Source organism: Carcharhinus amblyrhynchos, chromosome 21, assembly GCF_965287045.1.
Source record: "Carcharhinus amblyrhynchos chromosome 21, sCarAmb.v2.hapA, whole genome shotgun sequence".
In the NCBI taxonomy this organism is placed as follows: domain Eukaryota; kingdom Metazoa; phylum Chordata; class Chondrichthyes; order Carcharhiniformes; family Carcharhinidae; genus Carcharhinus; species Carcharhinus amblyrhynchos.
The window spans coordinates 7,940,207-7,953,622 of record NC_137344.1 but is presented as its reverse complement, the minus strand read 5'-3'; the positions used below and the strand labels follow the sequence as shown (position 1 = coordinate 7,953,622).

The following is a 13,416-nucleotide window of genomic DNA, read 5'->3' as shown; positions in this document are numbered from 1 at the left end:
CACTACAACCTGCCGCATGCATGCCCCTTGCTGGACTTAAATGCCTGTGGAGACAAAAAAATTCATTATTAAACAGGCAAAGACTAACATCCCTGAGGCAAAACGTATTCCCAAGCCTGCAATGTTTAGTAAGGCCTACTATATCCCCCTATATGTAGCCCGCTCATGTGGCTGTCTAAGTGACTCTTAAACAACCCTAACGTGCCTGCTTCCACCACCTTACTCGGCAGTGCATTCCACACCCCCACTACCCTTTGCGTGAAAAACTGCCCTCTAATATTTGTCTTATACCTAGCCCCCCTCACCCTAAGCCCGTGACCCCTCGTTCTATCCATTTCCAATAGCGGAAAAAGCTTACCACCATTTACTCTATCTATCCCCTTCATAATCTTATAAACCTCTATTAGATCCCCCCTCAGCCGACGTCTCTCAAGGGAAAACAGCCCAAGTTCATTCAATCTTTCATCTAATCTCACACGGTATATTACTGGTAGCTTGCCAGTGACTTTGCAATTGAAGAGGGCTTTATGTTGTCTCATTTCTGGAGTCTGTTGTTGCAAAGCATGTTGTTCTGAACCACATTTGATAAGCCAGAGTATGATGCTGTCCCAAAGATCTAGCAGTGGCCTTATGTTCTGGTAAACCATATGAAACTTGAAACTGCTGCGTGTGCAATGGAGAGTGGCTGCACCTTGATGCGGATGGTTTGTCTATCATAATCCATAAGGTCCACCCAGGTATTAGGGCCGAATGCTGCATATGGGTCTTGTTCCCAAAGCATTCAAGACAATACATTACAATTTGCTTCAGTGTCTATCTTTATCTTCAGGTTTGATTGTTGCATATCATGTTTAAGGTGGTGAAGATCTCTCCCTTTTCTGTAACAATATCGAAAGCTCAATGGTTAGGTTGCTATGGCTGAGCTCCTGTTCATTCATTTTGCTGATGCTCCTAACCTTGGAGAACTGACTGTTGTTCACCTCCTTGTCAAACGCACTTTTGCAAAGGTTTGGAGAGAGAGATGAGGTGGTTTTTGTTGAGGTTCATCCTGCGCAGTGAAGCAGGACCCTATGCCCTATGGGCTATTCCCAGGGAAGCACAGCGAGACAAACATCAGCTATTGCTGGAAGATCAACTCGATGAAAGACAATGTTTGGTCTGCCTGAAACCTATTGGTCTCTCATGCAAAGAGATGTCCATGACTGAGTGTTGCAGACTGGCTGATTCCAAAGTCCAGAACTATGTGTTGAGGGATACACTAAAGCTTGGAACAGCTACCACAGAAGTGCAGTGAGGGAAGGTTGCTGTCTAAGACTTTTCAACCCTAGGTGAGGGAATTGTATAGAACCCCTTCAGGCTGTATGACTTACAATGAATGTATACAGTGAATATTACATGTATCACAATTGTATGGAAGCACCTCTGAGTGCAATATGATCTATGCAGACAATTTAAATACCTTTGCACCAAGCACCCATCTGCTAAAGCCAAATAACTCTGAGGAAATGCCCACCACTGCACACTCGTAGCTGTTTAGGCTGCATTGCACTTGTTCTGGACTGTGCAAAAACATATCCAGGATAAGTGAAGTGATGGGAAGCCCAGGTATGGGAAACGTAACAGCCAAATTCCAGAACAGTCCCAGAAAATCTAGGACTGTCACCATGGTTTATTTGATGGAGATGCCAGTGTTGGACTGGGATCCCGTAATAAGTCTCGCAACACTAGGTTAAAATCCAACAGGATTATTTGGAATAACGAGCTTTCAGAGTGCTGCTTCTTCATCAGGTGAGTGAGCTGCGCTCTGAAAGTTCATAATTCCAAATAAATCTATTGAATTTTAACCTGGTGATCTGAGACTTCTTACTGGTTTATTTGGGACAGTGTAGAGAGAGCTTTTCTCTGTATTTTTTGCCATACCTGTCCTGGGAACGCTTGGTGCAAGTGTAGAAGGGGGAACCCGTACTGTATCTTGCCTGAGTGTGTTTGATGGGCATTGTGTATGAGCTTTATTTTGCATGGCTCACCCATTCTATCACCAGGAAATGTATGGAAGTGCTCAACTGTGGCAGGACTGGAAGATCCCCCAGTAGGAATGGCTGGAAATCCTGCCCAATGTTTCATCACTGTGACCTCTCATATAGTTACAAGGATGTGTTCTATTTTAAAGATGCTATTTATTTTCCTGACTAGGTTTTAATAAATTATAATTCCACTAAGACAATGGAAAGACTGCCAACCAGCTAAATCTGGAATTCACCGCCTGAAAGGGTTGTAAAGGCAGGAAACCTTTCAACTTTTCAGAAGCTTTTAGATGAGCACTTGAAACCCCATAGTGCACAAGAGGGTGATTTTGGTCTCAGAAAATGATAATCTTCAACGGATTCAGAACTGAAGGAAGCAGCCAACAAAGTTACAAATGTTGAAAAAATTTGCTAGAAAAATATTCCAAACAAAAGAGCTTGGAAGCTAAATGCAGATGTATTACTGCAGAAGACTCCATGAAGTTCAACTTCTGCATGGAGAGATCATAGACTCTAAGGGCGAGTTAAATCCTTTTAACCTCCAGATGCAGCTAGTACTGAAGAGCACCGTATGCTAATTCAATCAGAACTGTCATTTGAATGAAACCTGTCACTAATCCCAAGCCTCCACATGACCTCTAAGTTAAAGAAAAGAATAACATACACAACTCTTGGGAAACTTATGATTGTCTGAATTCTTAAGCAGCAAGTTTTTATTAATGACTCCAATGACACAGGGAGACAGTGGTGTAGTGGTAATATAGATTAGTAATCCAGAGGCCCAAGCTAATGATCTGGGGCCATGGGTTCAAAATCCACCATGACAACTGAAATATAAAGCCAGTCTCAGTAATAGTCCCCATGAAACTATCTCCAATTGTCATAAAACCCATCTGGTTCACTGCAGGGAAGAAAATCTGCCACCCTTACTTTATCCGACCTACATGTCACTCCGGATGCACATTAATGTGTTTGACTCATAACTTCCCTCTGAAATGACCTAAAAAGCCACTAAGTTCAAGAGGAACTTTTTTTTTAAAATTCATCTGTGGGACATGGCCATCGCTGGCTGGCCAGCATTTATTGTAAGTCTCATGACACCAAGTTAAAGTCCAACAGGTTTATTTGGTAGCAAAAGCCACCAGCTTCTGGAGTGCTGCTCTTTCATCAGGTAAGTGGGAGTTCTGTTCACAAGTAGGGTATATAAAGACACAAACTCAATTTACAAAATAATGGTTGGTATGCAAGTCTTTACAAGTAATCAGGTCTTAAAGCTACAGACAATGTGACTGGAGAGAAGGTTAAGCACAGGTGTTCTTAATACAGAGACGTATATTGTCTCCAGCCGGGAGTTAGTGAGATTTTGCAAGTCCGAAAGCTAGTGGCTTTTGCTACCAAATAAACCTGTTGGATTTTAACCTGGTGTTGTGAGAATTGTTACTGTGCTTACCCCAGTACAACGCGGCATCTCCACATCATGAATAAAGCCATAGGACATTGTTGACTGCATAAAAACTCTCCTTCATTCAGGGAAAAGTGCATCACTGGAGGTCCAATAGAAATGCAGCCCCCTCACAATACCCAATCAGGAGCTGAGTCTCCCAGTCGCTAACACAAGCTTATCCAATTAAAATAGGGATTTTTACCCAGGCTGGCCCATCACCGTCCCTCTGCCCCAGTCCCCCACTGGTCCCGCGTTAAACCTTATGGCGGCCTCGACCTCCAAGCAAACCCTGACCCACTCTCGGACACTTTTCCTGGGAAGCGAGGGTGTCCCGCTCCGCTTCTACGTGAGGCCGGGGCCCACCAAGAGCTCGCTGTTTCCGCTGATTATCCACGGCGGCGGGGTGATGTGCCGACACCGGGAATGGGGTGCCATCCTGCTGACCGATCTGGAAGAGACGGGGCCGCCGCCCAAGGGCTACACCAGAGCCCGCTACGTGCTGGACTGCGTGGAGAAGAACGAACAACTACCACTGGAGGACTACAGTAGCCAGCGAGCCAGCCCGCCGCGGGCTGAGGTCCGGCGGGCCCAGCCAAGCGCCGGTAGGACGCAGTTCAGCAAACTGGACGACGTCGCCATCTTGATGTACCTGCGGTCTTACGTTAAAGAGAGCGGGCGCTCGGTCCGCGGCAGAGCCGCCTGGCAGGAGATGGAGCGGATCCAGCTGACTGCCCACCCCTGGCAGTCCATGCGGAGCCGCTACTTGCGCTATCTCTGCGGCCGGGAACACCTTTACCAACTCGACAGCCGTTCCGTCATCCCCACCGCCATCTTTCCCAAGTTGAACGGTCCGGAGGAGGCCAGCGCTAGGCCAGCTCCCAAACCGGAGGCGGCTCGAGGGGGGAAAGGTGAGGCCCTCCCGCGCCAGGGGAATGACGGCCGTTGGGTTGCCGGCGGCAAGTGCGGATGAGCCTGCCCGCGCGCATGTGTGAGACCGTCAGATGTCCGCATGCGTATTTGGACCCCTAAATGTATCGATGATGTCCCTTAAGTTTATTAGTCACAAGTAAGGTTTACATTAACATTGCAATGATGTTACTGGGTAAAGGGTAATTAGTTGTAGTGTTTTTTTTGTCTATTTCTGACCAAAACGTCCTTCAGGCCGCCTGTCTTTTCATGTGGTTTCATTTTTCTTGTTTAAGGTGAACCTGAAGAGAGAAAACGCAGGAAAATCTCAGCAGGTCTGGCAGCATCTGTAAGGAGAGAAAAGAGCTGACGTCTCGAGTCCAGATGACCCCTTTGTCAGATTTTTGACAAAAGGATCATTTGGGCTCGAAATGTCAGCTCTTTTCTCTCCTTACAGATGCTGCCAGTCCGGCTGAGATGTTCCAGCATTTTCTCTTTTGGTTTCAGATTCCAGTATCTGTGTAATTTGCTTTTATTACTTAAGGTAGACCTGTCTTTTTTACTCATTTATTGGTTGTGGGTGTCCAGCATTTCTTACTATAAGGATGTATGTTTTGGATTGTTAGCAATATAAAAGGTATTTATTAATATGGAAACATTTGTAGAGGCTTGTAATCTTCTAGCTGCAATTTATCACAACCATCAACCTAACCTACACACTTTTGGACTGAGGCCAGCATAGTGGTTAGTACTGGTCCCTCGCAGCACCAGGGACTGTGTTCAAATCTGGTCTCTGATCACCTATGTAGAGTCTGCACATTCTGACCATGTCTGCGTGGGTTCCCTCCAGGTGCTCAGGTTTCCTCCCACAGCCTAAGATGTATGGGTCGGATTGATTGACCCTAGTGTCAGGGGGATTGTGTGGGGTTACAGGGCCTGGGTTTATGTTTAGTGCAGATGATGGGCTGAATGGCCTCCTTTTTGCATTATAGGTATTCTATTCAAACTGACATAGACACTGGGAGAATGTGAAACTCAAGGCTGGAATTGAACCTGGGTCACTGGCAGCAGTGCTAACAACCATTCTGTCATCTTGCCTCAGTCTCCTGTATGTTTTCTATATGTCTTTAGGCTGTTTTCTGCCTCAAGACTCCACCCCTTGAGGTGATTACTTAGTCCTAATTGGTCCCTTACGTCGATTGACTCTCCTTTGCTGTTTTGCCCTTATAGGGATAATCACCAGTTACCCTCCCTAATGGCCCTTGAAGATGATGAGTTGCTGCAGTCCATCTATTGTAGATACACCCATTTTGCTCCTAGGGAGGGAATTTATAATATTCTAATAGTTTCAGTCTTGTTTTAATAATGTGAAGGTGCAATGGCTAATAAATGGGTAAAGGGAATAAATAATGGGGGCGGGGGGGGAGAGAGAGAGAGAGAGAGAGAGAGAGAGAGTGCGCGTGCGAGAGAGATATGGATAAGAGACCAGAGCAGTGCAAAGCTTGGAGATGAGTTGTGATGTAGAGCAGGAGGAGGTTATAGAGCTTCGAAAATAAACCCCTTCCACTTGATTAGAAGTATCCACTCTTACAGGACACAAGGGACACCTTCTTATTGCTAAACAACTAAAACCCTAAACCTAAAGTGTGTCAAGATATGTTCTTTTAAGTGATTTTCCTACAGCATCCTTGCTGTAGATTTTTCTGCGCCTCTGACTTTGATTTCATTGAGAAGGTTTGAAAAGAAAGTCGTATCTCCGTTACTTCCTTCTCTATAGAATCCCTATAGTGCAGAAAGAGGCCATTCAGCCCATCAAGTCTGCACCAACTCTGACAGACCATCTTGCCCAAGTCCCTGTACCTCCAATAAGGGGCAATTTAGCATGGCCAATCCAACAAATCTGCACATTTTTGAACTGTGGGAGAAAACTAGCACACCCCAGGAAACCCACTCGGATATGGGGAAAGTATAAACTCTACACAGACAGTCACCTGAGATCTGAATTGAACCATGGTTTCTGGCACTGCAAGGTAACAGTTCTAATCATTGTTGCTATGCTATGCTACCCAAATCTATTGTCGTTCAGGTTTGACCATATAGTAGCCCAATGCAGTGAATGCTGTATAACATAAGAAATAGGAGCAGGAGTAGGCCATCTAACCCTTCGAGCCTGCCCCGCCATTCAATAAGATCATGGCTGATCTGAAGTGGATCAGTTCCACTTTCCCGCTTTCTCCCCATAACCCTTAATTCCCTTGTCTGTCAAAAACCTATCTACCCATGACTTAAATATATTTAACGAGGTAACCTCCACTTCAACAGGCAGAGAATTCCAGAGATTCACCACCCTTTTGAGTGAAGAAGTTCCTCCTCAACTCCGTTCTAAACTGCCCCCTCCCTTATCTTGAGGCTGTGCCCTCTAGTCCTGCTGTCCTTTCTGAGTGGGAAGAATCTCTCTATCTCTACCCTATCCATCCCTTTCATTATCTTATACGTCTCTATAAGATCCCCCCTCATCCTTTTAAACTCCAACGAGTACAGACCCAGTCTATTCAGTCTCCCTTCATAGTCTATCCCCTTCATCTCCGGTATCAGCCTAGTGAACCTCCTCTGCACTTCCTCCCAGGCCAAAATATCCTTGCGCAAGTGCGGCGACCAAAACTGCACACAGTACTCCAGCTGCGGCCTCACCAGTGCCCTGTACAGTTGCAGCAAGACCTCCCTGCTTTTATATTCTATCCCCCTTGCTATAAAGGCCAGCATTCCATTCACCTTCTTGATCACCTGCTGCACTTGCAGACTGGGTTTTTGCGACTCATGCACAAGGACCCCCAGGTCCCTCTGCACCATAGCATGCTGCAGCTTTTCGCCCTTTAAATAGTAATCCCTCCTACTATTATTCCTGCCAAAGTGGATAACCTCACACTTGCTAACATTGTACTCCATCTGCCAGGTCCTTGCCCACTCGCTCAGCCTATCCAGATCCCTCTGCAGACTTTCCACACCCTCCGCACAATTTGCTTTTCCACTCCTCTGCGTGTCATTGTCAGTGGTCTCATCCTTCATATAAGCAATGAGACAAAAGGACCAATTGCTCCTGGAGCCTGCTCAGCTCTTCTTCAACTGTTTTCCAATCCCATCTCCCATAATTTCTTGCTTAACCCACCAACCCCAACGCCAAAAAGACTATTGATCTTCACCCTGAATGCGCTCCATGTCTGAGCATTCATAGTTTTCTAGTGAAGCTAACAAAGATTCACAACTCTCTATACGTCACTCTCAGTCCTAATTGGTAGATACTTGCAATTCTGACCTCAGATCCTTTGGAACATAAGAGCAGGAGTAGGCCATGTGACCTCCACCATTTAATTAGACTATGGCTGACCTTCTACTTTAATGCTATTGTCCTGCACCATAACTCTCTCAGCTTTATATTCAAAATCTATCAATCTCTGTCTTAAATATATGCAATGACTGAGCCTCCATAGCTTGCTGTGGTAAAGAGTCACTCCTCTGACGAACGAAGTTCCTCCACAGCTCAGTCCTAAATGGTCTACCTCTTGTCTGAAATTTGTGCAGCCAGGGGAAACTACTATCCAGCCTGTCAAGTCCCCTTAGAATTTTAAACATTTGAGTGGGATCACATCTCATTCTTCTTGGGAAATTCCAGTTTGAGTAGATAAACTGGCCCTGTCCAAGCACTCTTGAGGGAAGAGCAGGAAGATGTCTTGTGAGGTCTAGCACCAGAATTGTTGCTGTACAAGTCTGTCAAGCAATCGTTGTATTTCAATGTAATTCATTTGAGTTTTTTGTGACCGTTATATAAAAGTAAGGCCCTACCCCTATTGCAGTGCGGTGGCTCACAATGCCAAAGATCTGGGTTCAGTTCCCATCGTGGGTGACTGTGTCTGTGTGGAGTTTGCACATTCTCCCCGTGTCTGCATGGGTTTCCTCCACGTGCTCAGGTTTCCTCCCACACTCCAAAGATGTGCAGGTTAGGTTGATTGGCCATGCTAATCCAAGGGGCTGCATAGATGGGATTGTCTGTGCAGGCACAATGCCTGAATGGCCTCCCTCTGAACTGAGGGATTCTATGATTTATTTACCAGCTACTTGTTCATAAAATTGTCTGACCTAGTTCATTTAGTTGCTGCTTTTTTTTTTAATTACCAGAAGTGTTGCTGGAGTAACTGGTTTAATATATCTGATAGGTAAAAAGAACCCAGACAGTCGCCAGCACATTGACCGAGAGGAAGCAGCTGCCTCATTTGAACGAGTATCTGATGGTGTAAATTCAGAGGAGGAATGCTTCAACATATTTCCTGTCGCTATCCGTGAATTTGAGGTGGGCAGTAAATACTGGCTTCCTTTAATGAAGTTTGTTTTCATCAATTTTTTAGCAATTTGCTTGGTCGGGGGTTTGCAAACAGCTAGAATTTCCTTGTTTATGATGGCACCTGATATTCCTGGACTATAGAAAATCACAACCTCCATCTCCTCTGGTATAGCCTCCCTCACCATTGATTGACTTACCAGATCTTGCCTCCTGTATAAACTGTTAGGTGGCAATATCAGATGAGGCAGACGTGTGTGGAAAGGTAGAGGTTGATTTTCTTAAGTAGTGGCTGTATGCTGGAGTGCAGTGTTTAAGACCTCTGCCCTTCCTTGGCCATACTGTTCCAAAACAGCTTCAACTCTGGCATCTAGTTGACAATGTGGAAAATTGCCCAAGTAAGTCCTGTCCAAACAAATCTGCAGACATTTTAAAAGTGGTTAACTTCTGATCCATTGATCAATTTAAGTCATCAGCAAAGTGGGGTAATCCACAGTGCTATCAAATGGCAGTGTGCATGTGCAGTGGAGTGTCTTTTGAAGTACTGTACAAACATTTTCATCTCACTGCACATTTGTCATTATTATGCTGAATATCACCTAATCTGTTTTTGATATTAGATTAAGGAAGAGTCTTGGCCACAGCATATTCTATTTTTACCTTGGGAGATTATGTCCACTGCACCAGTCAAAACAAGGCTTTAGTATAATTATACCCTCAACCTGCTGAATCTCTGTAGTGTGGCCATCAGCTTTGCTAATTGTTATCCAAGTTGTAGTCGTTATGACTTACTTGTAAATGACACTTCATTGCCAATTCTATCACATTAAGTAACGGTCTTTCTACTTGACCAAGTTGATGGCCAGTGCTGGCGACCTAGCTTTTTTTGCTGGCTCTAGTTGACCTGAGTCACTAAACTTTTATTGCTGGTGTTCCCACAATAATGTTGGACAGCCCCTCTAAGTGTCCAGAAGGGCAATTTTTTCAGAGAGTGGTGAGTGTCTGGAACAAGCTGCCAGAGGTAGTAGTTGAAGCAGGTACAATTTTGTCTTTTAAAAAGCATTTAGATAGTTACATGCGTACAATGGGTATAGAGGGATGTAGGCCAAATGCAGGCAATTGGAATTAGCTTAGGGATTTTAAAAAAAAGGCTACATGGACAAGTTGGGCTGAAGGACCTGTTTCCATGCTGTAAACTTCTGACTCTATGTCAGAGACTATGGTGGAGGCATTGCAAACTTCTGTCCCATCAACTCTGCTGGGATGGCAGTATATGTTTGCCTAATGGTGGTGTGTCTCTTTGGGCATTTAAAGGTGATGGTGTTTCCATGGTACTACTCCTCTTTGGAGTTTCAGTGGTAGGCAGATGCAGAAATCAGCTTGATGACTTGGTACATGATTGCACTGTTGTTGCAATATATACAATGACTATGATAATGGAGTGCTGATCTCATGCACTGCTTTCTCCCCAAGTAGTATGAAGCTTTAAATGATATTGCAACAGCACCCATCCAAGTGAAAAATGAATATTCCATGCACGTACCTGACTTTGGCTTTGTAGATGTTGGGACATTGAGGACCAAGTTGCTCTCACTAATGACTTTTCTGTCTTTGGCCTGCTAAAGTGTCCCAGTGAAACACGACACAAGCTTGGGAAACATTACCTCACTTTTTGTGCACTTTACAGCCTTCTGGACACAACGTTGAGCTAAACCATTTACTTTTTCTTTTTGCACCAGAGAAACATTAGCTATCCTGTCACTCACAGCTTCTCTGACACATCTTTTATTTCTTGCCCCATTACCACTCCTTACCAAAATAAACTTTGTTACTTTTGTTCTTCTTTCCCTACTCCTTTCACTTGCTGAAAACATTACATTTCTAATGAGCTATAGCTCTGGGGCTAAAGGGATATGGGTGGAAAGAGGTGGGATCAGGATATTGAATTTAATCAAAATGAATGGCCTACTCCTGCTTCTGGTTTTCTATATTAGAATCTAAAACAGTAACGTTCCACAGGTGCTGCCAGACCAGCGAAGTATTTCTAGGATTTTCTGTATTAAACTGGATTGGTGTTTTACTCAGCATAACCAAGTGATAAGAGGAGGAGGGTTATAAATCTGTCATAGCCTAGATTGCCTATTCAAGAGCAATTTGAAATGGGACAAACCAGAGTTGATAGAGAACCTTCTGCAAATGAGCTGTTTGAACCATATATTCAGTTGGTTTGTGATAGGTTGTATACTCCAACTGACTTGAAACAGTTTTGATCCTCATTCTAGGTTGAAGATGACACTCCAGAACTGGTAAATATTGGTAATGAAATAGCGACCAAGAAGGTTCCTCAAGAGCAGCAGATGGAGACTGACAAACTGCTGCAAGTGAATCCTGCCAAGCTTTGTCCTAAGCATAAAGAAACTTTAGCAGGGTTTGTCATGGACGATGAACAATCGGAATTAGGCTCTCAGACACCAGTGGATGAGTTATCCTCCCTGCCCACAGCATCCCAGGATGAAGTAGAATGTGCAATTAAAGCTATTAATACATTGATGCAAACTCATAACCTGGATCTCTGTGCAGCCACACAATTGTTATTGAAGAACAATGGAGAGCTCACAGCAGCATTGCATTTTATGGAAACTGGTCACCGGCCAGATGGCTATCCTATCTGGACACACCAAGATGACCTTGACTTGGAGAAGGCTGACAGAAAAGTGCAGGAGCAGTTAATCCAGAAATTTGGCAGTGATAATTTGGCCAAACGCATTGCCTTTCGTAAAAGTTAGCAATATGAATTTGGGCTGCAACTTCTGAGGAGGCAGCAGTTTTCATGATATTGCTTGAATGGTCTTTTTTAAATCTCAAGACCCATGTTCACATCTGAATTTTATTGGATGAGACGTAAGTTTCTGTTAGTTGAGGGCCAAATGCGTGAAGTCCCATTCATGAAACCAGAATACAAAACTGTGGGGCACAAATCTAGACTGCAGTCACTTTGCTGAACTGGAACATCCCATGTTTCCATTTCCCATAAGAGATGGTGATCTAATGAAGTTGAAATTTGATGCTTGTTTTACTAGACATTCAATTTTGTGCTCTGTCTAACCTGAGGGGTTGAGTTTGGAGACATAATAAAATGAATACAAACAGTAGTTATTTAAAAATAACTTCCATTTGGCTTGTGGGGTAGGGAAGGAAAGACCATGTAGAACAAATTTCAGGAAAGGATTGTGCCCCACAGGACCAAGGATAGTAAAGACTAATATGTACAAATGGCTTTGAACAGAAAACCATCTTTTATGGGGCTGGAGTGTGGGGAAATAACACAAGTAAACACTTCACTAATAATTTATTGGTGAAATTTAAGAAGCATTGATGTTTACTATCATTTAAAAAGTAACATTGGATAATGAAAAATTAAAATCTGCATTCCTGTGAAATTTGATTATTCAAGCAACTGTGCCTAGCACCTGCTAGGGTCTTGAGCAAGGAAAGTTTTGAACTTGTAGAGCAAAGCCCCCTTAACTGTCCATAACTTGCAGGGCCTGTTTTTTCTGAAAATATTATGATCACACGTGGGAAAGGTTCAAAGATGGCAAGACTTAGAGACAGAACACTTAATATATAATTGGCCTTCCTTAGTGCGCTTGTCTGAATTAAAATGCTTCGGTTTTCCAAGAGTTGGTAAACTATGCAACTGTACACTGCCTGTAAAGGGAGATGGGGCTTGCCTTGTTAAACACAATTAGCTCTTCCTGAAGCCCAGAGAAGTTGCCACCAACATAAGGAAGCCATAGTCCATACTGTGGACAAAGGAGTAATGGCGTTTGTATTGATCTACCAGATGTTTAAGTTTTATACAGTTCAAATGAACTTACACTGAAGGCTAAGATCTACAGTAATAATTGCAACTATCTATTTGGGCAAAATAGATGAGTGATAAGAGAAACAACCGTGCGCTCTGTAGTGATAATGTCAGCAAATATGACCACTGGCATTGTTCTACCCAATGCAATAATCATTAAAAACTTGTGAAATATTTTTTGCTTCAAAAGTTGACTATTTTATAAGTGACTAAAGCTATTCAGTTATTCTATTCAGTTATTTCTTTTCTCGATCTTGTATGGCAGTTAATTGTCCCCTTTTATTGTTAAAATGTTAAAATTTTCATTACCAAAGGAATGGGGTTGCCTATCTACAAAACACTTTTTATACAGTCCACCAGCCATAGCAACTGGAACTAAGAATATTGAAATCCCTACAGTGCAGAAAGGAGCTATTTAGCCTATCAAGTCTGCACTGGCTCTCCAGCAGAGCATCCTACCCTATTTCCCCCTTCACCCTACTTCTTTAATTCTCTAATTCCCCCTAACCCACATAGCCTGAGATACAAAGTGGCAATCAACCTAATCTGCACATCTTTAGACTGTGGGAAGAAACCAGAGCACCCAAAGGAAATTCTCACAGATGTGCAGAGACTGCAAACTCCACAAGTTTGCATCCCTGGCACTGAGACAGTGGTGCTTGTCAATATGCCACCCTAAATAAAAATTGTAAAGCACTTTGTTCCTGACTGGGATGACAAATTAAAACTGTGCTGCTTTTTGGTTAGGGTTGAGAGCTGGTTGCTAAGTAAATGGCTGAGTGATATGATGGGAGTTCATATATATTTATTACCTAGACTTGATGACACAGGGCATAGTTACAAA

The 13,416-nt window shown here is 43.6% G+C and overlaps 1 protein-coding gene across 2 annotated transcripts; it reads left to right on the top strand.

Annotated features, from left to right (window-relative positions):
- Window positions 1-2,710: 2,710 nt before the first annotated feature.
- On the top strand, window positions 2,711-12,747 carry terf2ip (telomeric repeat binding factor 2, interacting protein). 2 transcript variants are annotated; one of them, XM_080209427.1, is made up of 3 exons: window positions 2,711-4,070; window positions 8,586-8,719; window positions 10,990-12,747. In XM_080209427.1, exons 1-3 carry the CDS (start codon window positions 3,731-3,733, stop codon window positions 11,491-11,493), a joined length of 978 nt encoding a protein of 325 aa, XP_080065553.1. In that variant the 5' UTR covers window positions 2,711-3,730; the 3' UTR covers window positions 11,494-12,747. The 2 variants fall into 2 exon arrangements, with proteins under 2 accessions (XP_080065553.1, XP_080065552.1); XM_080209426.1 differs by having other exon boundaries at window positions 2,711-4,376.
- The last annotated feature ends 669 nt before the right edge of the window (window positions 12,748-13,416 follow it).